At 39.5% G+C, this 25,800-nt stretch overlaps 1 protein-coding gene across 1 annotated transcript; it reads right to left on the reverse strand.

The window, feature by feature from the left end:
* Positions 1-736: 736 nt before the first annotated feature.
* LMNB1 (lamin B1) lies at positions 737-25,470 on the reverse strand. Its single transcript, XM_076362530.1, has 11 exons — positions 25,104-25,470; positions 14,564-14,720; positions 13,599-13,724; positions 12,361-12,531; positions 10,802-10,927; positions 8,133-8,353; positions 6,944-7,169; positions 4,437-4,541; positions 3,879-3,998; positions 3,020-3,133; positions 737-1,727 (listed from the first exon to the last, which is right to left on the reverse strand). The coding sequence occupies exons 1-11, from the start codon at positions 25,466-25,468 to the stop codon at positions 1,686-1,688; spliced, it is 1,773 nt and encodes a 590-aa protein (XP_076218645.1). The 5' UTR covers positions 25,469-25,470; the 3' UTR covers positions 737-1,685.
* Between the last annotated feature and the right edge of the window lie 330 nt (positions 25,471-25,800).

Genomic DNA, 25,800 nt, shown 5'->3' on the forward strand with positions numbered 1-25,800 from the left:
ATTGAGAATGTTAAGGGATACAGTGATGCTTAAAAGACATGATAATGTTTATACTATGTAAACATTCAAATATAAGCAGGAAATTAAATCAAGTATTACATTGTGGTTTAACGCAGTTGTTTAAGCCGTCATTACTGTCAAAAGAATCAGTCCCCCTAATCCTCATCCATCTGCATAACCCTTGGCCATCCCCCCCCTCACCTTCTGCTGGCACAAGGTTGAAATGCCACCATGTAGTTCACCAGACAAGGGAACTTACCCAAAATGAAAGACACATTAATAAGTCTTAAATTTGTCATGAGACTGATGCTAGAAAAAAGCTCAGATCAACTTCAAAAATTCTGGCCATGCATTTAAAAATACTTCCAGACTACAATAAAGGTAACTATTTACAGTATTTCTAAATTTCTATTTATGTTATTGTGCCATGCTTAAACTGCTCAGCCTGGTACTTGTATGATGTAGTAAAAGCCAGTCCAGTAAGAATTAACATATGAGCAAAGACGATGCAGAAACAGTTATGCAACAGAGTTTGAATAAAGCTCTAAAGACTTAATTTTCTAGACATGAAGTTATGTTACCCATTATTTAGAAGAAATCTTTACAAGTCAATTGCCACTGTTCCATTTACGTGGATGTTTTGCCAGCTTCAAAGCCTATCAGTTCCAAGTATTCAACACTCATTCAACTTTTAGCTCAGTTCTAGGAAAAAAAAAATTCCAAAAGCTTTACTTGATAACATCTTAAACAGAGATATTTTATTCAAAGCTTTTTCAGACATTAGATTAATGCAGAAAGGACAGAAAAACTTTCAACATTGACAAAGTTACAATTGTTTTCCATACAAATGTAGACTAGACCCCTAAAAGACTTGGTTTTGTTCCTACAAATTGTAAACAAGCAAGACAATCCATATTAAAACAGTCTCCTATTAGTTAAAAAATCATGTAAGAAAATTTAAGCTGGTTACACTATCTTAACAACACAACTAACACGTTTAAACATGAATCCTCTTCCAGAATAAGAAATCTAAGTAAAGGAAAAGAGTACCAATAAGGATTTTTACTGCATCCTTCATCCTCTGAGTGCTCACATGATCAGCTGCATTATGTTTGTTTTTTTTTTTCCTCCTGTTTTCATTTGGTTTCCTTGGGTTTTTTTGTGTTTTTTTTTTTTTTTTTAACAAAGCTGTTTTCTATTTAAAAAAGTTTTATAGCCTTGATTGCGCTGTAGGAAAAAAAAGTCTCAGTATAAAAGAGTTCATAGTATCGAAAATGTCTTCCCCTTCCCCAACAGCACCTAAATATAAAGAGGTCAACAGCAACTAACTAGTCTAGAAGTGGTATAATCTAAGAAAATTGATCCCCAAAACAGTGGAATATTTCTATTCCAGCAAAGTTTCAATTAAAAAAAAAAAAAAAAAAGACTGGCATATAAATCTGGGAGACAGGGACATCATTTTTCAAACAGTACATTTTTCAGAGTCAACAATTCACATCCTGCGAGAAAATTACAGATACTTCTTTTACAAAACTTCCTTTTCATTGGCAAAGGAAATTAAGGCCATCAGACTCGCAGCATAAAAATTCACATACAGAAAGTACAAAAATACGTTGTGCTTCTGAGAAGGCTCTCTTCTGTAGGCAAGGATTACCATGACTTGAAGAACCCAGCTGACTGGAAGTTTACATGATCACACAGCTTCTGTTAGATGTCCTTGGGCCTGCCTGTTATGAATAGAAAGAGTCATCTTTGAAAAAAAATCCAGCAGTAGAAGATTTAGCAACTCAATATATTGTACATTTTTAACATACGAAATTATTAGCCTAGCATGGTCTAAGCAAGAGTCAGCATGCAAAGCTGTACAACCTGTTATCCCCTGTAAGTAAAAGAATGCTAGATAGCCTTTCTTATGAGAAGTAATGGAGGACAGGTACCAGAAAAACACAACTGAAGTAATTATCGTATTTGAATCTCAAGTCAAAAAGCATTGAGTTTAGACAGGTGGCGAATACTGCAGGGAGCATATGCAAGTACCTTGAGAGTTTTTATCTAAAGAAATCTAATCTTTCTAGAACACTTTCGTAAGTAAAGCTACTAAGACACACACTTTAGCTGAACTACACAATCCCAGAAACCACAAGAGCAGCTGGATGCACTTCAGTACTTTTGCGTAACTGCAATAACAACCTGACTCTATAGTAAATGCCACAAAGTTATGATTCAGTTATAGGCCAAAACCATGGTTGCTAAAAAAAGCCAATTTTTTGGCCATTTTTTGTCTGTTTATGTATGCACACTTAATTACTGTACTATATTATCTTTTCTAACTGACTTTCAGATATATACTAGCTGAAACATAGCAAAGTTTTAGGCAAAGTAGCAAACTTGAACGTTGCATTACAGGAACTTATGTTTGTTATATTTCCCCCCCCCCCTTTTTTTTTTTAAGAAGAACTGGTCAAAACAGTAAGGTAATGGATAAAACTCAGAATGTGAACAATCAAGTATGTTATATGTCAGTGTTTTCCCTTATATTTCAAAACATTTTATATTGTCACTGCAAGTTCACACCTTTCCACTGCCTTCAGAGTTGCATTTCTTCAGCATGCAAGAGAGATTTTCTCTGATAGCGTCTTCAAATGTCTCATTTCCTCTATCAGAGAGTTCTCAAAACTTTAGGTAAATTTACGTGTACCTGCTTAAGCCAAACTTTATCATAACAATTGGCCTGGGGAAAATCTTATCAGGAACAGAGTCTAAGAAAAAAAAAATCCCCAAATCTTTAAGCTTTAAAACCTTGTTTTAAGAAAAATCTACTTTTCTCCATCAAGAAAATACATGAAGAAATATTTTTTCATACTAGTTTCAATAACACAGCTTCATGTTTTCATTAAATTACTGATTAAACAAAGCAAAAATAAAAGAACACCTAAACAGGTATGATATTTTTCCAAAAATTCATGACACATATCTGGCTTCTCAACCTAAGTAACCCTGTTAACGTAAAACAAGATACCTGCTGATGGTAAAGGTCTTCTTCATCCACAGCTTCAGCTGCTTCTTCCTCAACTTCCTCCTCTTCCCCTTCACATATAGTTGTTTTAAAGACAGTGCTTCTCTGAGCAACCTCCTGCAACAGAATTTTATTTAAGACTTGACTCCTCTAAAGATCTGGTGCTAATCTACTCGGATTTCGAGAAATGGGAGTTCCAGCTGTTGGGAAAGCTACTTGTACTGATTTTGTCTATATACTTTTCATGTACTGCTGTGCATGAACAGCATTCATAACACCTTAGTTTTAAATGTCTTAATGATTAAAAAGAGTCTTTCTAACAAGACATTCATCAAGTTCTTCCAAAATTTGTTTTTACACATTTAAATATTTTCTTTCAATTGCAAGATATCATAGCAAGTGTCCTACCCAAAGTTTTAACTCCCATCTTACCAGAATTAATGCCTCATTGCTTAAAGTGAGTTTCACTGTAACATTCCCCACCCCCAAACCCACACAGTTTTAAGGAAAACTAACTTAAAACACAAATCACTGAAGAGTTTACTAAAACTTTTTCTTTTCAAAGCATATTCTAAGGTACTGCCCAATTCCTGGCACGAGGGCAGTGTCTGAACAAGTCATTCTTCTACTACTTATACTCAATATAGGGAAAAAATTTCACACGCTTCAATAGATTGCATTCCTAAATTGCAGTTAAGACAGACAGGGGGTACAGTATGCTTGGTTGGAAAGCAAAAGGAGAAAACTTTACTACACACTCAACATGCATTCATGTGTAAAGTCCTAACAGTTGTTCTACCTGCTTCTTAATAGGGGATGGCACCACAGAAAGACAAGTTTAAACATATCTGAGGTACATTACCTCTCCCTGAGAATTTTTCAGTACAACTTTCACATCTTCACCAGTGCCCCAAGAATTCTGGTTCTTCCAGATGAGGTCAGTGGGAGGGCTAGCAGTTACTCCAGCATTTGCAGCCCAGATCTGTTAAAAGAAGTCACATGTGAGCATTATTTGCTAGTCTTATACATTTCCATGTTATTTATTGAGTTAATGTATTCCATTTAAGTGACACTGGTGAATCTTCTCCAGTTAAGAAAATACAAGTGTCTGCCTACCTAGTTCCAAAGTTTCTTACAATAAAAACAGCCCTACATTTTTTAATGCAGACTTTTGAATATGTAAATGCACCTGTTTATGATCAAAATAATTGCCCCATATAGAAATTAAGTTTCTGAAAAATGTGGTTCTGTCCAACTTTTTCCCAGCAACTGATACAACTAATGCCCAATACAAATATAGGTGATTATTTTCTGAATATGTACATAGAAAGGACAAAACTAAAAACCTTGCATCTTAACTGACACAAACAAATTGGCCTAAAGCCCATTTCAACTGAACAGCTGAAGCTTGACAACTTACTGTAACAGTTTGGCCTGCCTTTAGTATGTATCTTGAGGTATATCTGTAACTAGCAGAAGTGTCTCCTATTTTTCGGATCATCTCCCAACCTCCCATAGGTTGATCCTAATAAAAAGGAGAAAAAAAAATTTTCCATCAGCAGTCATTTTCTGTTACATGTGTAAGGTATTTTACATATAAGGCCATGAGGCACATAAAATTTTCAGTAAAAATGTTTATTATCACTTGATCTTCAGCATGCAATTAGAATAATTTTAGTTAAATTTCTTACCTCTTATTTCAAGTCAAAGCTTAATACAGCCTGCTTTTCAGTTCTGATGTTATATTAACTAATGTTTATAATTTGCGTCAGGTTTTTTTATAGCTTGGTCCAGAAAAATACATAAATAAATATTAAAATTCCCTTACAAATATATAATACATTTTTTTAAGCACAGAATGACAAGCAGGCTTCTTAGAAAACAAAATATTCCTGTCAGTCTTCTTAAAATGTGTTTCTACATATGCACACCTCCCACTACATATTCCTTTGCAAGACCTACATTATTTTTTCCTTTCAATTATTTTTTGCTTATCAACCCCTTGAAACTACCAAATCTAATAGAAAAATATATTCAAGGCATCATTACAGAATGACTATTTCAAAACAAGAGTAGATCTTTTTTTAAATTCTTCCACCAACAGGGAGTTTCCAAACATTAAACAGTTGCCCCTGGAGTCTGAAAACAGACAGTTAGATCATCTAAAATGAACAATCTTATTTATCTTAATAGATGCTGACATTCAGTTGGTCATTGCAACAAAACATACCATACTTAAAGAGAATTTTATATATTTTCTATCTGGTTTTTTTTTTAAATATATATATGTATGTATATAAAAAAACCTGTCAAACAGTTGTGAAAATTCCCCAAGTACAGCTTATTACACTGCACTGGACAGTTGCTCAAACCTAGACCCCTGGCAAAGTGCCATGAACCATCCATGGCTACTGGTAACAGAACTTATGGGCCTTCCATGGAACAATGAATGTGTAGTTAAATTAAATAAAAGGGGGGGAAACCCATGTGGTACACAAAGTGTGTGTGTGTGGGAATCCCATAAGCTTGAAAAACTCAAAAAGGAAAAAAAAGGCAGGTCCTGACTCACTAGAAGTAGTCCTTGATTTGTCTGAATTCAGTCATCTAAATGCTTAGCTGTCTAGACCAAGACAGTTGTCAAGGTTTCTTCCATTCAGCAAATGAAGTTGACACTCTCAGCCAACACCCCAGGCAGGTAATTACATATTACCTGTATTATACAGGTAATTAAGTACGTAATTAATTATGTAACATAATTACAAAACACACAGGTATCACCATCTGGAGGAGTCTGTCCGTCTCTTCATTGATTAGAGGGAACTGAGACACTTGGAACCAGACCAATCTTTGTCATCTAAAACATCAAGTTGAGCTGCCCTTTAGTGATGGTAAAGGATCTGATTACATCAGACAAAGCCTCTGTGTCACTGAAAACAAAGAATGCAGCTAACACACTACTACACACAGCTGAGGCACAGACAGCACAGGAGAAGGCAAGAATTACTTAGGCCTTCTCTGAAATCAAGGCTGCAGGAATTTAGGTCTTGTAATTTGGTGTCTTAATGAGACAACGCTCAATTCTCTCTTCTTCGAGAGAAGGATTTAAGAAGTTATAGTCCCCAGTCTCCAACCCCTCCTGTGATGACTCGCAGCACTGCATATAGCATAGGACATTTTTTTCTTAAGCAGAAGTTACAAGTGATGTCGGGGCAGGAGAGAGGGAAAATGTACTGAATATAACGGTTAGCATCATTCTGAGGGCAACATAAGGAAAAGTTTTGATTATTAGTCAAATGAAGTACCCTTTCATAAATGGTTATGTGTGTTCCCCCAATACAAACTCCAACCTATTCACAGAATGAAATAATCTGAGTAGCCATTGTAAAGGTGGCTTTGGCATGGGAACTGAGGGCTCCTAAACTGTGGAGGCAGCCAAGGAAGAAGGAAAACTACGATTTACAGAAGCTATATGCAAGTACAAGGGACACAGGCAATTAATTACATTTAGACATTTATTTTGCCTAAGTATGTATTTCTTTTGGGGCTTTTTAAGGCAGAGAAAGTTCTTAAAAGGCTTCTAAAGTAGCCTGATGTCTGTTTGCACTACTTCCTATCGGTGACAATGTTTTCTGTAAAGCTTTACAGGCAGATCACTTGGAAGGCAGAACTCTGAAGAATGATCTAACACTTTGGTCGGTGGGCAACGTAGCAGTAAAACAATTGCTATGAAAAGCATTTAAAAATCATTAGGAAGAAGTCATGATCAATCCAGAATACTGTATGAAAGCTTATTTTGTGACACATTAGTTTTAGCGCCATCTCCTACACAGTGTGCTTTAGCTCCAGGGTCAACATGAAGCCTGAGGGGGTGCCTTCTACCTCTAAATCAGCCCATTGTAAAGTCGTGATATGTGTGCATTTTCAAACCTGTTCAGAGGTGTTCTTCAAGCGGATGAATTTTCCATCAACATCTATCTCCTCAATAGACACATTTCCAGTGGCAGAAGCTGAGTGGGAAATGCTAACACTACTGCTGGCTTCAGATTCCTCCACATCAATCCTCTTCCTCTTCCCTCTGGTTGTACGCACACTACGGCTTGATGAAGCCCGTGAAACTGTCACTCGGGAAGATGGGCTTGGAGAAAGTTTCAACCTATATTGAAGAAAGGTAGAAATATGCATACATCACACTTTGGTTTTACTTTTGCCACTTTTTTATTTTTAAAAATAAAGTTTCTTCCTCTCTCCACTTCTTCCCATAGAATTATACAGCAAAAAGGTACAGGAATATAGTAAACAAAGCATGTAACATGAAAAAGTGAAGCCTTAGGTACTTTTTGAAGAATTGAATAAAATGTTGCCAAACAGCTGATTAATGCTTTTGGAGCATAGGATACTGATGGACTACTACATTAAGATCATAAAGGCATTTCTATGCATTTGCCAAAGACTGCATTCCTGGGTAGATGAAATGAGTATAGAAAAAACTCTTAGGGGGACTTAAGTCATTGTAGGAAATTTATGCAAAAACCCAACAGTGCAAGAGCTTTTGCTGTTTCATCCCCACACTTGAGAGGAATCAGCCTGGACTGGTAGGATGTCATTCAGAAAACAGTGAAGTATCAAACTATTTTAAATGACAGCTGTGACTTAATCAGGAGAAAGTTCTCAGTATTGCTGAACTCTGGGGTCAGATGCGGAAAATGCAGCTAGCTGATAAGCTGGGCAATCATAACAGCTATTACTTTAAATTATTCTATACTTAAAGAAAATTGGCTAACAACTAAATAGCCCTGTAATTAACTCTGAAAAAGAATATTAGCCATGGCACCAAACAGGCCTACAAATGACAATTCACTACATTCTCAGTGCTGAATCTTAATAGAAGAATGGTATTTGTTCCCTTGAGAGCTATTGGTCTGATACTCAAGCAGCTTGGCCTCATGGAGACTTAGAAGTGTGTCAGACAGGAAGGGGCAAAAACAAACAGTGCCTTGGAAACTGTAGTAAAGCACCTAATGAATGCATTCCCAATAAGAACTGCTTTTTTAACAGAGAATGAGGCAAGTAAGGGAAGCACACAGATACCAGCATTTGTTGCTACATTCTTTCATACCTCTCCTCTTCACCCTCCAGCAATTTCCGGTATGCATTGATTTCCATATCAAGTGCCAGTTTAACATCCAGAAGTTGTTCGTAGTCACTCAGCTGCTCCTGCATCTGATTTCTTATCTCTGCCATTTCCTTCTCTTTCTCAAACAGTATTTTGCAACAGTTTTCCCGTTCCTTGGTCAAGTTGTCCTCAAGCTCTTGCACTCTGTCTTGCCATGCTCTAGACTAGAAAGCATTGAAAACATCAGTGGTGCAAAGGAAAGCTCACCCAAACCTCCATGCACTCTGCTATTCAGGCGACATGGAATTCAAAACATTAGGTTAAGCATCGTCCCCGCTTTCTGAATTCAAACTCACCCATATTCAACTTCCTGTTCTCCACCTCATCTATTACAAACACAACACCTTAAGTTCCAATGAAACTTACAACATACTTTGAAAGACAACTACCTGCTCCCTTTTTCTGAGATCTGAAGATATGTTACTATACCTGAATTTACTCAGTTGAGAAAAATTGAGTTTAAGAGTCAAACCATTTAAGATGTGCTGGATAGAACACAGAATCAAAGTGCAGCTCAGCGTACTTCAGATCCTGCAGTAAGTAGCTGCTCTTTAGCTTTCAGTTGTCTACTTTGTGCTTCAGTTTACTGCTGCCAATTCTGAGTTCTGGGAGGAAGTTCCTCTGAAGGAATAGGGGTTGTTGTTAGTGAAACCCTGTCTGCCTCTTATCAAAGCCTTCAAGGCTTGCTGAAAGTACAGTGGTAAGTGCTCCACGAAGAAAGCTAATTTGTCACATACTTTAAAAATCACATCAAGCCAGCAGAACTTAATATTGCACATAAAGAATGAAATGCTTATCAGAGAAAAGCCAAATGATGACAGCTTTAAGGTTTACTTTCCCTGAGCATGCTTTCTTCTGTTTGATAGTCTCTTGAGATTTTTTTAATTAAAGGACAGACACAGGAACCAATGCACCACAATCACCTTGTCTGGTTAAGTCACCAAGTTTGCTATGCAGGCACTCTACTTAGGGAGTCATCATAGTCCAGAGACAATGAAAACAGGCAGTCTATAAGGCTGACGCAGAGGACCAGTGTAACTGGTTGTCAGTGTTAACAGTCAGATAAGGATTTTAATAAAAGGAGTTGAGTGTCACATGGAAGATCCTAGTGGAAACTACTAGAGAGCTCAGTGTTGGTTTGGTAACTCAAACCAGACAAGCATCAGTGATAAGACAGTTGCCTTCTTCAAAGAGAAGAGAGCTAAAGTTAGTGCTAGCAAATGGAGAACAAAACTCTAGTGGTTGACATCACCAGCACTACCAAAAAAAAAAACCTACAGCAGCAAAACTTTTTTTTTTTTGGTGGACAATTACAGTCAAACTGGCAGAAGTTGATTTTGGTAACCCTGAAGTTAACCAATACCTCTGCAAATTCAGAAGCAAATTCTCTGAACCTAGCTGTCACTCCCAAGCAAGCAACAGAACACAGGTAATTAACTGAAGTAAGAAGGAAAAAACCCCTCAGAAACACCTGTTGACTGAAACACCAAAAGAAAGATGATCGTAAGCTAAAGGCAGAAATAAGATCTAAGTAGACAAAACTCTTAATCCGATTCTTGTGTAACCTCGTGCACGTTCATTACATCACCTGATCTTTTCAGAGACTAACTTATATATATAACAGGAAAACTGGGAAGACTCATACTAGTATATCTGCCAAGTTATTTTGAAAATTATGAAATAATGTCCCCTGCATTTATATTCTTCACGTGAAATACATAGAATTTTGAAGTCCTGCAAGGGTCTACTGTACAGGAGGAACACAATTCAAAATGTATTGCAGAAAGGATCAAAGCCAAATATTACTAATATTTTATATTTAAATCTTTTGTTGCATTTTCAACTGATTAGTAAGTTACAAAAGCCCACTTCAGAACCAACTCCTAACATTTCTCATTTTCACTCTAGATTTTCCACTGCAGTGCACATGACGTTACTCCCATCGAATAAGCTAGTACTGAACACATGGCTTGTCATAGGTTGTGTCATACTTCTTCGGGTGTGATCTGTGTGCTCTGTGATCTAAGTATAATTAGTTTCTGCTCAAGACCCTGCTGCAAAAATGCTCAAATACAGTTATTTGATGTATTTTCTCAGTCTCATATTTCATCTTAATCCTAGTAAGAAAAGAGGTTTTTTTTTTTTTTTTTTTTTTTTTTTTTTTTTTAAGAGTTCTAGATACAAACTGGATCTAGGATGAAAAGAGACAACAAACAGAGACCGCATGTTCCAGCTCTGGCTTTGAATGTTGCTTTGTGGAATCCTATGCTAGGCTGTCCAATTACTACAGAACAGAATTAAATTGCTTAGAATGTCAAGGACTTTTAATACAGAACTCTTGTCTAAAACTGTCCCATCTATCCACAAAAGTTTCCACAAAAGCCAGTTAACAGTATCACCTTTCACATACTCACTCTGTAGCAGGATACCGCACAAAAAATTCAACTTTGTCAAAATGAGACATTAAGAAATTTGAAAAGATACAGAACAGTAGAACAGAAGACAAATTCATGATGCTGAACATACTTACAAGTTAAGGGAAAGAAAGTCCTTTAATATAACAATCAACAACTGTAATTAGCAAGACTGAAGAGTCACAAACAGCTTGTTACCTCTTTCTGAAGGCTGGCGAGATGAGAAGACAGATTATCAATTCGTATACGACTTTCATTCAGTTCTTCTCTTACTGAGTTGGCTGCAGAATTGCTCATCTCAGAGGACAGTCTAGCATTCTCAAGCTGCAGTAGATCAAGTTAAGACATCAGTTTCAAAGTAACTTCTAATAAAAGAAAAATGTGTCACTAAAAACCACACACAACACTAAGACGCAAAGTTCCTCTCTGCAGCTCTAACACAATTAAACTTTCTTTAGGGGTTAAATACAGTGGTTCAATTACCATGCTGGAACAATCCTCTGAATATTTATTCTAGGATTAAAAACTTAAAAGTTTCTCTTGTAGACATTACTGAAGTTCAAGTGCTAAGTTCAGTTTTCATGCTGGACAATATTTAGCTTTATATATTTAGTTACTGTAGCACTGGTTTTGAGTATGCTTAAATAGAAGAAGCTAAACTGAAATTACCAATTCTCTAAAAATAAGCAAACTTACATTAATTTTCAGCCAACATATGCAAATTGGTAATGTGCCTTCAGATTACAGTACCAGTGCCACGAGTCACTACTGCTTCATTCTATCATAAATTCAAGCTCAAATAATTTTATTTTTTTAAACTGGCTACATCATTCCTGCTGAACACTACCACATCCACTTGAGCAGCACCACAGACTTATTATTGAACTTGTAGTTGCAGATGAAATGGAATCTAAAAAAACTTCTTTAAAATAAGAGTCCAAAAATACAGAAACAGTGTACCTGAAGAGAGTGAACAAGAAAGCCTCAATTATGAAAGGATTTTTAGACAAAAAATATAAAAATATGTATTTTTGGCTAGATCTTATTTAAAATAAGTTTTTTGAAGTCAGATTGAAGCCCTGAAGATAAGCAACTGCACATGGTTAAGACAGTAAAGACTGAAAACTATGCTAATAAATTAAGTTTGTATCAACTTTTCTGCTGTAACACTCCACCTTGTTTTTAAAAATACTAACTGCAACAAGTATACCCACAGAAACCAGGTTCAGTTGAGACATCAGGATCCCTCCCGGACAGAAATGCTGAATCATAGTAGAGGAAGGAAATTATGAAGTATAACTTATTTCAGCTTGAGTATGCTTCCTCTCTAGAAGAGTGAAAAGCAGAAATCGTTGGGTGTGGTAACACTTCCACATGTTTTGTACAGGGTCAGAGGACTCAGGATGCTGTCTTCTCAGCAAGCCCGATGATGAAATAATTTTTATATAAAATATGGGACACCTTATTGACCATCAAGACTATGTTACAGTTGATAAGTAATAACATTTTCCTTGAATTCATAGTAATCCCAGTACTAATCACTTTTTCCCCATAGTTCACCTTCACACGGTGCTTCCTACTCTTGTATTATTGTACTTCCTGAGGATTAAACCTGCTCCCAAAAGCTTAAAAGCATGGCAATTTTAGACCAAGCTCCATAATAAAATCCTCTGAAATGCAAGTAATTAGGGTATCTTTCCATTAAACAAACCAAAAAATAAAGTACATCAGACAACTATATGAAAAGATGTTCTCACTTTGGCATGGTAAGTCTGTTCAAGCTCTTCTTTGTACAGCTTCACTTGTGCATCATGCTGCTCTCTTATTTCACAAAGGGCTTGGGCGAGTTTATGTTCATATTCAATTTGACGCCCAGAATCAACCTCAACTAAGCGAGTTTCATGTTTCCTTCTTGTTTCATTGATTTCCTAAGAAAAACAGAAAAATAAAATAACATTCAGTAAATATGAGACAAAACAAGTTTTAGAAGACTATCTGCTGAGCAGGTAGCGATGCAGATTTTAGCTAGCTTTATGGATCAGCATTAGATTAGTTTGTTTGACATTGAAACTTCGAGTAGAAACACATGGCCATTTCCCCAGTGTGATCTGCATAGTATCTTATTTTGCAATAGCCAGTCACTGAAATAAGAGCTAGGATACCATCAGCATGTAAAGTCACATTTCCTTCTGAAAGCTGTCTGCATTTTCAACAAATATACCTCAATATGATTAGATTTTAGAAATACATCCCCCCTTTCTTTAGGTATCTTCTAAGCTTACACAAAACAAAAGTACTGTGAAATTTAACAGTGACTTTCACTAACCAGCATTTTCCCCATTTATTTGTATGTTTGCCCATGGTCTCTGGAAAAAAGGGTTCCAACAACATGAACAAGGCTGAAAATACAACTAGCAAGGAAATATGCACACGGAACAAAAGACAGTATGGTTAGGTATATTTGTTACTGCTCTAGGGTTCCTCCTGGAAAGCCTCAAGTGCTACAAGTGAAAGGGAGGGTGGCAAGCAAAAGCTCTAAAAGACAAATATTCATCAACCTCTGTTTCCATTATTCAAAAGCATCCTATTAGGAAGTTCTGAAATTAAAAAACAGTACAAGTCCATAGCATCTGTTTGAGTGTCCCTCTCCACTCTGTTTCTCATAAAGGAATTATGCGAGAAATTATTAACCTACTTTCCTGTCACTATGAAAAGACGTGTACATTGCAATACCATGGGCAGAATTTAACACGAAACAACATGATACATGAAGCTGTTTTATCACAAGAGCTCTGAGTTAACATCATTTTTCCTAGGAAAAAAAAAGTTGGAAATCTTCCAAGTAGAATAGAGGTAAACCCTGCTCTGGGTGGGAGTTCAGACCAGATGGCTTCCTGAGGTCCCTCCCAACCTAAACTATTTTAGTATTCTAGAATGACCCCCCAGTTGTATTCTTCCCTTTAAAAATGTGAATTCTTGAGACTGAAGCATTTACCTCCTCATACATATTTTTACGGAATTCCAAGTCCTCAATGAGACTCTGACAACGGTTTTCGAGATCCACCTTCAGTAAGGTTTCATTTGCAAGCTGTTCCTTGGCAGCAGCTAAAGAAACTTCAAGCTTTAAGAAAAAGAAATAAAAGAATCAACGCAACAATGATTATGTAGCAGAACCCACACAACACAATGCCCTCAGCTACCTAGAAGCTAACTACATGTTCTGGTTGAACTTGATAATCAAATCCAGTATTTACACCACTAATGTCTTTCCCCCCCGCCTTTTGCAATTGCTTGCACAAGTGAGTTCTATATATGTCACATTGGTAACTAGCATTAAAATGCTACTTATCAATTTTCCTTACAAAACTTCTGTTTTTCTACACGGCAGATATCAGTTTCCTGGTCTCCTCAACTCATCCTCTTGAGGTGGTGTTGCTTAAGACCACAAATCATGTGTTTCAAAGGGTTAACAAAACTAGCACAAGACTTTTTTCCTCTTTCTTCTACCAGATACCCAGGAGATGGAGAACCACAGGCAGAACCAAAAGGAGGGCAGAGAGAATCACAAATGGTTACTTGTCAGTTATTCGTTATCTGTATTTGTAAAGTCAGTCTCTCCCCTGAAACAGTACTACAATTTGTCAAGTTCATTTTGACTCTTGACCTGCTTTCTTCAACATAAGTACCATCCCTTGCAATTTCAGAGACTGCAATTTTAAAAGCATTCATGTTAATAATAAACTGAACAGTACTGGACACAGACACCTACTCAATACTGCTTCCAACGTTGGCAGTGAACCACAGTTTGTTCTAGTTGTGACTAGATGACAGGTTTGCATCAATTTTTTGGCTACAAAGTTGCATTTTACCAGAATGACAGCTCTTGCTATAGATATATTATACATAAAAACACTTCATTTGCTGACAGAAGCTTGATGGTTAAATATTTCTTGTACTCACCTGTACAATTTGGTCTTTTAAATCCTCAACTTCTCCCTCCAGACTTTTCTTATCACCAAGGGCTGTGGCCAGTGCAGCTTCTTTAGAATTGAGGGCTGCTTCAAATTCTCGAAGTTTGACTTGGGCTCCATTAAGATCAGATTCCTTTTTTGCATAGCTGGAATAAATCAGAGAAAGTGGTTGGAGAGTCTAGAAATGCCCCCAAAGCAGACTGCTGACTAATAAAACAAGGTGCAATCTGAATCTTAAACTTGAGAGACACCGAACAAAAAACATTTTGTCTTGGCTTAATTTACTCTAATTTAAATCAACTCCTTAGTTCTGTTTTCTCAACTGATATAATAGCTTAATCTTTTGCTTGGGGTGTAGAAATCTAAATATAGCAGAAACTCGAGTGTTGAGCAAGTCTGAGAGGCATACACGGAAAGAGGAAACTGTGTGTTTATTAAAGGCACCTCTTGTTTTCTCTTTAGCTAGCCACTGTAAAAATGTCCTACCTTCACCAGAATCTTAATAGGAAGAAATAAGTCTTCCCATCAGAAGGCTCTTTCCATAGGGTGGAAACAAGTAAATTATCTTAATTGCCTTCTATCCACATAGGAACTCGTGCAGAGCCACTGTCTGGGCTGCAAATAGCCCATTTCCAATTAACAGACCAACTTCTGAATGAAAATTGATGCTCACTATCTATAAGCCAGTCCTCCATAAGCAGAAGCTGTAGCATAGCAATCTGCTTTGCAGCACCCTCCTAATCATACATAATGGCAAAGTTCCACGGATCTGAGGAAAGATACCCAAATCCTCTCTATACAATACTCTGTCACTCTTCAGCCTAAATTATTTATTCACAAATAATGCTACAACAGGCTACTATCAAAAATAGGGGAAAGGAAAACCATACTCGGGAATCAAAATGACTGTTGACCTTTAGATGGCACAAGCAGCTGTGTTTAAATGTGTAACACAAGTTCTTCCCCCTTGAAGTTGATTCTTTTTCTCTCTGGGATACCCACATTTCTCTAGTAAGGGCAGTAGCATATAGAAGTTTTAGATATTTATAATCAAAGTATGAACATTTTAGAGGAATGGACAGATTCAGGCTCAATAAGACAACAGCTAGCACATTCTTCTTCAGTTTTCACTCTTCTCTTTGCAGAAGTTAAAAAAATCAGAATTCTGATTAAACTGAGGAGACTGAAAATTGGATAAAGATTCTCAAGAACAAGAATCAAAAGCATTAATACATTCACTACTTTTTTCACCACTGTACTGCTTATAAGAAGTAATAACAATGCTTCTCAGCAAAATGAGACTAATGTAAAATCAGCACACAATTTTAAAAGGAGAGATTCTCAAATTTAAAAGATGTTTTTCCAAGATTACATGCAAGCATATGCAATTAACATCGTGCTCAACAGAAGTGTGTGCACAAAGGCTTGCAAAAAAACACCTGTAGAAATAAAATTAATGTTTGTATGTTTTAGCACTACAGCCACAAGATGGCAGGCTTTACGTAACAGACTTAGCACTAGCTAATCCCGCTCCTGTTGAGTAACACCACACTCGCCAAAGTAGTAGACGACTGCAAGAGCCTGCAAGACACAGACTCTTCTATACTCAACTATTTTTTTCATTTCTGCTGCTCAACGCTATCCAGTCCCTCCATGGCATTTTACATACCGCTTCTTAGACCCAACAGTTCAGAGCAGTTGGGTCCACAGCTCAGACAAAAGCACAGAATTTAGGTTTTGGCCACGTGGGCTCCTACTTCAAGCTCTCTGCATTATTCACTGGAGGCTTCTGTCCTGTCCCTCCCCTCCCACACAGGCCTGTAGGAACTTCACCATGCAAGGAAGTTGTACGGCAGACGAGGAAAAAGAAGGAAGGAAAGGTGTCCTGTCTTGTAATAAAAATCTCTCCATCACCTATTGGGAAGTGTAAGGGCCCACATCAGGCGTTTGTTGCTAGAGAAAGCTTTATTCAAAACATGGAGAAACTGTTTCATGCAGGCTCTCTCACAAGACTTCATGCTGAAATCAAGCCTATCACATTTGACCCTGAAACTAGAAAGTCACACATACACAGGGCCATAGTGTGCCAACCCCGACTCTGCCTGAATTAACCCAGTCTCCAAAACAGGAAGACTCCCCACATACCTTAAGGTTACTTTGCTTTTTTTGATTTTTTAATGCAAATACCTCTACCAATTACAAACTGGTAGGCAGCTGAGAAGAGAGCTCTTGCAATTGGGGCAGCAGAGAAAAAGATGTATAATATGGCCTAGCAACAACAATATGATTAAAACCCAATACACTACCTGTACCACTAAATTAGGTATTAGCAGTTACAACAGCCCAAAGTACCTTCCTTGTTTGTTTGTTTGCAATAAGATTGGCTGTGAAGCCATCCTGTAATTTAATGCAACTGAAGTCACAGAAGGGGGAAAAAAAGAATTAAAATTAAGCACTATTAGTTGTTAGTGTTATGAGTTGTCTAACTATGAGACAGCTCATCTGAACACATTCTCAGAAAGAAAACAGAAACTGGAGCTCAACACTTTAAATGCTGAAAGCCAGATAAAATCTCAGCAACTCAGCAGTGTCATCCCAGCCCTAAAGGAATATGGGAAAGAAGTGAAACAAGATCAGAAAAACCTTTGTGAATTACAAAAACAAACACCAAATGTATACAACATATACTTCACCCTTACACCTAGTAATTTTTACCAGGAAGAACTTCAGCCTCTCGACAACAGCTAGTTTTTCCTCCACAGAAAGCCAAAGCTACCTCTCAAAACAACAAATAAAGCTCAAACACCTTCCTGTTGTAGTGTTGAGAAATTAGCCAGAACCATACTCCTTCAAGTAGTTTGGCTCATGAAAGAAAAATAAAAGCAAAGAAATAATTACTGACTTGCATCTTCTTCAAAGAAGCAACTTGTCTTTCTCTCTTTTGACTTCAAAGTGTGTGGATCTTCTTATCCATGGAATTGTAATTTATTTTAAAATAGTCTAGAACTAGGATCTGCCCAAAAAAGAGCCAGTTCCCATTCATCTTCGCTGTACTTCAGGGAAAACTTCACTTCAGAAATTTAACCCACATTTAATTCACATAGACACTACAGAGTTTAAAGAACTCAGTCTCACTCCTGCCTAGCACTACCAGCACAGGTCTCACTAATGGAGTTGCAGCCACGTGTATTTTAGAAACGGCTTAGTACACACCAGAAAAAAGTAATGTAATCTGTTTTCCCCAATACACTCCAACCACTCAAGCAACCTGACAGCAATAAGCATTCCACAGTGCCACTCTCAGGAGTACAAATAACCCTGACAGCTGCAGTACATCTGCCCAGCTCACCATTAAACAAGCTAATTTCTCATACCAGATGCAGACTAGCTGAGGCACAGATTTCTAAGCAGGTTAATTTGTTCACCATTCCCAAAACTTATCTGTAAAGCAGAGTAAAATCAACTCACACATGACTATAAGGTACTGTGGTTGTGTCTGGTTACCTGCACTAGTTCATTTAAAGCTAATTCAAAGCTCTCAAATACAGACACCAAGAGGCAATCACTGCTTTGGTGAGATTACTGAACTGCAAACCAAGTGGTCCAGGTAAAATGGCCAAGTCACTGAACAGCTCACTGAAAGAGGCAGTCTCCCTTTTCATGCTCTTACACAATCACCCTTCTTCCCTCAACACTGAGGTTCACAAAATAACATAGCATTTCCTGTAATCTCCTTAAATTTCTTGCTAAGTTAGTAGAAAAGCCATGCAGGAAAAGAGACAAAAATAATTTTCTACCAGTTTAATAAGTTGAATTGGCCTTCTGGAGCCAGACAAACCACACACCTAATGCAAGGTAAGCAGGAAGACTGCTCCTTTCAGTAAGTAGCTAGATCTCAGGTGTAATTTCAAGTTCCTTTGAAACTGACCAAGTGCAGGATGCCACCACCCTACAGGAGATTCTTCTCACCTCTCACACCCACCCACTCATTTCTGCCAGTACTTACAGAGTCAAATCACAAAGCTAAGCATTACCAACATTAACCAAACCCTCCTTGAAAAGCATTGGTTTCCAGCCAATTCATGACATAGCTACACAAGTATTGTAATTCATGATAATGCAGCCTATCTTTACATCCATATAAAATAACATGGTACTGCACATTGAGTTGGTTTTCCACTCCAGTTGTAGAGAAATATGAAAATCAAAAAACAAACTATAGTCATTAATGCTTTGTGTTTTGTTTAGCTAGCAGTCAGTTTTCCATATTTTTCCCCCATGGCAGACAAAACAGTAAGGTTATGTTTTGCAAGGAAGTGATTTACAATAACATAAGAAACATCTGTCTAAAAGCATTCAAGTTTTTGTATATAGAACATGACAATAAGAGTAATTGGACAAGCTTGCCTTTTCTGTAAATAAATATGTAACTTGGTTTCAACTTGTCTCACATCACCCATTTTATTTAACTAGAGACTGTGACTGAGTGTTTGAAATCAACACTAAACACACATCATCTCTAGCCACTTACTGCTCAACAGTGACCCTTCTTGAAGAGCTCAACCAACCATGTGAATCCCACTACTCTAACCAGCAATTTGGGCAGAACCTTTACACATGCAGTGCATGCATATCAAGTCACTGCCCATTACCATGTTACCATTACATGTCCACATATTTGAGACCACCTTTAACCCTACAGCAAATCGTTCCTTGCATTGTTATGTCCTACACTGCATGGAAGACATCCTTAAGTTATATTCTTACATTTCAATTGCTTAAATTATTGTGCAACAGGTTAATCACTCCCCTCCTTACTTCTCTGGGTGCTCTCACTATGGTACACATCAGAACAGTGATAGATTTCAGATTAAAGCTCAGCAGTTCTCCAGCCATTGATCTTCACCTCACTTCCCAAGATCACCTACAATGAAAATATGCTTCAAAAAGTTTCAAGTCAGCTTCCTCAAAACAGTTCCTCTAGCTTATTACAGCATTACCACATATGCACCACAGGAAATCCTAGAACAGCTGTTACAACTTTGCTTGCATTAACACAACATGGTTCTTCTGAGTAGTTGCTCACAGTACCAGCGGCAGAGTGCCACACACTTGCACAGTAATTCAAGCCATAGGCTGATACCAAGCTACTACTGATGTTTATTTTACTACCTAATCCCACCATAGAAATTCATTTCAGAATATAGATGAGAAGGAAGACCAACTGAAGATGGAAAGCAAGAAAGCCAGGGAAATAATCTCTTAAATATTAAAAGTGCATAAAACTAGTTCCTTGCCACAATTACATTTACTATAAACACCTACACCCTGTAAAACACTTGACGATAATCAATAATCATTATATCCTTTACCTACATCTTCAATAAACCACATAATTTCCTTCAAAGTTACTTTTATCACATTGTCTCCTCTTACAGGAGAGCAGATGTACTTCAGCACTGGAAAACTGCCACAGTGAAATCTCAGCCTGCCAAAGACAGATGTAAACAAGGAGTTTCCTAAATGAACTAGCATTAACACCAACTCATGCTTCCTAAACAGCATGATTACCTCACATGAGAGATCAGAATACAGACAAGTCCAGCTAGGGATTTTGACCTGCTGTACACTTAAATAAGTCTCCATAATGAACATTCACCTCACCAATGGAAATCTATCATGAAACTTGACCCATAAGCAGACCGAGTAACACAATAGTAACAGTAAGCCCAACTTACTGAAATGTTCTTGTTCAACATTACTAGTTAACACAGCTGTGTCAAACTTCACAATGTAACCGTTGTTACATTAATTGCTCAAGTTACATATCAGGATTTTTCCTCCACCATCTTGGCTCTACAGTTCTCCCTAGTTTGCAGCTATTGCAAATGAGGAAAGCATGATACACTTCCACACAAAAGCCGAAACTTAATCAAGTCTGTAGGATGCTGGAGTGGTGAAACAATTCAGAGCTCTACTCTTGTGTCTGCCACTTAACTGATGACATTATGAAAGGACCATGTCTTTCACTACTTTGCCTGCATTGTCTATTTAGCTCCTTTCTCAAGGAACATGGAATCTGCAGTAATCTGAAGTCCCAGCCAAGGCCACACCGCTCTGTTGTATGAAGGGCACTCTACCTAAAATTAACAGCTAGGAGTTTGGTGCTAATTGCATCATTACACACTTTGAGACTTTAGCTGAGGATCCAGCCATTTGCAGGCAACTACCTAGTTTCACCTTCATTATTCATGAGCAAGTCCAGTAGTTGGAAATCCATTTGCACAGACATTTTTCTCTATGTAACATTAAAGCTGACATGTCCAGAATGCCTCTAGTCCTCTACTCACAAACAGATCTTCTGTGAAGCCATAATTTCTCACCTCGCCACCATCAATTTGAACCTAATGATAACCTGATACCCCTATTTGAAAGGACTGTCTCCATAGTAGCTTAGCTACCAGCCACGGCTATCCTGCTATAAACAGTGATGAAGGCACACTGTACTCTTGCAGGCCAACAGTGCCTGTACTACAGCATGGCGAACAGGATCACAGCTGGTTTCCTAGCCAGACCAGTTTCTCAACTCAGTTCACTGTGCAGACACACAACACAGAAAATGGGTGGTTATGGAAGCAAGAGCAAGGATCCTGAAGTTCCCAAGACCAGTTTCAATTACTAGCATGAGCTTAAGGTTGTTCAACTACTGCTCATGTCTTCTACAGCCCTTGAATGCAGAAACATGGCAATCTCAATTGAGCATACTATTTAAGGAAGGAAAGAAGTAGAGGGATGTCTCTACAACAGCTATCACCAGTGGGAAGGCATACAGTAAAGTCTTGCCTAATCAGGAAAGAGAAAATGACCTGGAAATACTGTTAAATCAGTAAGTTCTCCCAATTCTTTCACAAATTAGGGAAGAGACAAGCTCTCCCTCTTCTCCACCTCCTAAGAACTATCCAAGAGTTCTATATGCCTAAACTCAAAAGTACATGGATTTTTTTCCACAATACAGTCTTGAGATAAGAGATTTATTTTGGCTTATCTCCATTCTCCTTGTGAAAAGCCTCCTTTTACTTTCACAATCATGCATATCATTTCCCCATCCCTGCCTCAGAACAGAAATAGGGAGGTTGTTATTTTTACCTCAGTTTTTTTCCTAGTTCGTTAAGATTTGAAATATAAAGAGAAGCCTTCATATTTATTTAGCTACAGCAGTACCCACTGCATGGCAGGCACTCTAGAAGTAGAGTATGCAACAACCCCACTATATATAGCAGTATCAACTATAGAAACAAATGCAGTTTTTCTTGAGAGATTAAAAAATGTGAACAGAATAAGCTTCTGGTACTTAAATTCAGGAAATCGCACCATATATATGAGACCGAAGTCAGAAAAAATTCAGAGAATCCAACAACTAGGTGACTGGGCCTTAAAATTAATTTTGATAAAGAAAGAATAAGAAAAGTCCTACAGCACTTTGAAGTAACTAGAGGCTTGAGTTTGATGCACTAATTAGGCAAGGGACTGAAAGGTGATGACTGGAATAAAATAAATGGATAAAGCACTTCAGAAGAATGTTGTACTAACTAGAGAAAGCAAGTTGCACGTGTGTCTGGGGAAACAAGAATAACACCTGCAAAAATATTCAAATAGCACAGGAAGGCCAGCTAGACCATGAATCATTTTGCCCAACTTCAGCCAACTAAGTAGCGAATCATCTATGCTCCCTCCACAGACTCAGGACATCTTCAGAGCAATTTCTCCTACCATTTATCTCCAGTGACTCTAAAGGGATCCAAATACCCAGCCGCCACTAATCTGACTCTTATGATGTGGCTACCAGTATACCTAAGCCAAGCAAACAGTTTGCAGCTTACCACACAACAGAGTCCCAACTCAGCCCACTTCTCTCCCTTGCTCTCAGTCACCTCCTATATGTAAGTCCCGGTACTTGTCTGTTGACAGAAAACTAGATCAGCAGAAGTGAGCATCCTTCTGCCATTTTAATGATCTGAGTTAGCTAGCTGAACAACCAAGACAACAGTCAGAACCATAGGTAGGATGGTGATGGGAACGTATGGCACTGTTCGCTTCCACAGCGCCACGCTGCTAGACTGGCTCAGCTGTGCATCTACCAGCAACCTTTCACAACCAAGGGTAGACGAGATGAATCTCACTCCAACAACCAGGATGACTATTTTGCAAAGAAGGGCAAGATAAAGTTTACTCTGCAAGAATCTAACAATGGCACCAAATATGCCAGAAAACTCCACGTTTTTTTCAGGTGGCTCTGTTAGCCGGATCTACTCTACCCATATTTAAACTAAAGCCAGTGTATACACTGCACTTCAGCTTTTTGAAAGGGCAAGGAAAATTCTGTTAAGAGAACACACATTTCTCATCATACCTTGCAAACTGAGATCTTTATGACTACCAGTACTCCCGTGCACACTTGTGCAAAGTGTTTTCAAAGTATTTTTATCAGGTTTTAATATGACTTAACAGCTTTAAGAAAGAAGCCATCAGGGAGTGTGCTGCAAATCAGGTGAAAAAAAACCCTTGCTCTTTTTCAAGACTTTGTAAATAGAATTATAGGTAAGCTTAGATATCTCCAAGATACCTATCTTAAAAATACACACAGACAACTTAAGAACCTGCATGCCATAGTAAGGTCTGCCACCAAACAACAACAAACAGCCACACAAAAGTTTAAGTAGAATCTAGTAGCATTAAGCGTTCATTTTACTAAACTATTCAGGAGTTCTTGTCCTGAACTATAATCTGTATTCTGTGGTGTACAAAGATGATCTGTTTGAGACTGGTATTGACAGACTATCAAGCAGTAAGACTTCACTCTTCATAAGAGGTCATAGCTGCAGTACAAGAGCTACTCCCTGCCCCCCCCAAGTCATCAGGTTTTTGCTAAGTACCACATAACAGGAAAATGTAAATGAGAATATGAAGAACCTCCATGATCACATTATTAAGTGCCTCGACTGCAGCCACAGAAAGGGAATCTACTATAGATTGCATCTTGAGCCCAGTCCTCCACAGACACTCTTCTGAGAAGCTGACAGAAGAGCGTTATCTTCCTCCATAAAGTCACTAAGAGATGAAAATTCCTGGTTTGATTTTCAAGTCATTTTGGTGCCTATCTGCAGTTACACCTTGCTTTCCCTGTCACTGTGAGTAATCTCTTTAATGTAAGACTTTTATGGGGCACCAAGAAGTAACCACAAGAACAACTAGACTCACTAATTAGAAGCTCATGGTTTGTTTTTGTTTTTTAAATAACAAGTTAAGAGTCCCAAAGATATTGGAGCTGTCTGCAGACACATGAAAACATCAATATGTGGGTTCACTCATGAAGTATCTTTTTCATTATGAAAAATCAGAGCTGAGAGTGTATTTGACTGAAAATCAAAATTAACAGGTTATACAATGGCGGAGCAAGATTAACAACTCTGCTCTTTTTTTTTTTCCCCAACATCAATCCATTGACAAACTTTGTGATCCCAAGACTAAAGTTAGAATGGTAAGTGGGCCTAACTAGCGAAAAAAAACCCAAACAGAAGATCCTCTTTTGCTAATGGAAAACTACAACAGTCACAGAAATCAAATTTAAGGTAAACACAAGCAAGGAAGCAAATAAACAAAACAACTGAATCAGGTCAAATACCTAAGAAGCAAAATCTAGTGGCACAAATGAGTTCACTCCAAGACTGGAGATCTTGGCGCTATGCCATAAAGCTTGCAATCTTTAGGATATCTGGTCACGAATCTACCTTTTGTAACATCTGACTATCCAGCAAAATGAACAGAAATTATAGTTATTTTTTGCTTTAAGTAAACCCTACTTATTATCTACTCGTGTATTTCCGTATTATGAAGTTAACATCTTTTGGAAAGGACACTTAGAAAGCCCAGATCTGCAACAGCCACTATACAAACTGCCATCACTCTGCATTTTTCATCCTGAAGCAGCTTAAGCCTTACGGACAGAGTCATCCGTCTGTACGAGGGGGGGTGGTGGTGAAGGATCATCCTGACTCAAACCCCGGAGCCCTCCAATCTCAATTACGCGAGGGTGAACTCGGGCGAAGTTTCGAGGGTGCCGCCAACACCGCTTCAGCCGGAGGGCTTGCTCTCCAGAGGGACGGGCCCTCGGCGGCGGCTCTCCGGCAGCCGGGCGCCTGCCACCGCCTTCCCCACGGGCGCAGCCGGGGGGCAGCAGGCGCGGCGGTGCAGGGCGGCGCTCCGACGGCCAGGGCCGGGCCTGCCGCGGGGGCCGGGCCGCCGCTTCCCGCCGGGGCGGAGCGGAGCGGGGCAGCGCTGCCTCTCGCTCATTCATTCAGAGCCGAGGCGGCGGCCGCCGCCGGACTCTCCCCGCCCTCCCGGCGGGCGGGAACGGCTGCCACGGCGGGCACCGCTCAGTCCGACCGCCAGCCCCGGCCCCCCCCCCCCCGCGCGTCCATGCCCCCCCTCACGCACGTCCGTCGGTTCCCCCCCCCCGTGTCCCCGCTCACCTGCCCAGCAGCTGCTCGTGCTCGGCGCGGATCTTGCCCAGCTCGATCTGCAGCTTGGCCCGCTCCCGCGCCGTGTCGTCCAGCGCCTGGCGGGCGTCGGCCAGCTCGGCCTCGTAGACCGCCTTCAGGCCGGTGACCTCGCGGCCGCGCACCTCCTCCCGCTCGGTGACCTGCAGCTGCAGGGCGCTGTTCTGCGTCTCCAAGCTCCGCACCTTGTCGATGTAGACGGCCAGGCGGTCGTTCAGCTGCCGCAGCTCCTCCTTCTCCTGCAGCCGGGAGATGCGCGTGGGGCTCGGCGCCGTGGCGGCCGCGGAGCCCCGGCTCCGTGGCCCCAGCGGCGTGACGGCCGGCGTGGCTGCCGCCATGGTGGAGCGGCGGGAGGGACGAGCACGACCCACGGGGGAAGCGGAGCGAGAGGGAGGGAGACCGGGCGGGAGGTGCCGCGGCAATAACGGGAGAACTAAGCCGACACCGGCGCGGTAGGGGCCGAGTCGCGGGCGGGCGGGCGGGCAGCGAGCCGGCCGCTGCCTCCCGTGCAACACCAACACCGCCTCCGCCGCACCGGCGGGCTCCGCGCCGCGATCCAATATGGCCGGCGCCCGCCCAGCTCCGCCGGCCCGCGCCCCCGGCCCTCCGCCGCCACCGCCCACGTGACCGGCCGCCGGCCAATCGCGATCCGAGGCGGGCCGGGCGCCGC

The sequence above is a fragment of the Aptenodytes patagonicus genome, chromosome Z (genome assembly GCF_965638725.1).
Source record: "Aptenodytes patagonicus chromosome Z, bAptPat1.pri.cur, whole genome shotgun sequence".
Taxonomy (NCBI): Eukaryota; Metazoa; Chordata; class Aves; order Sphenisciformes; family Spheniscidae; genus Aptenodytes; species Aptenodytes patagonicus.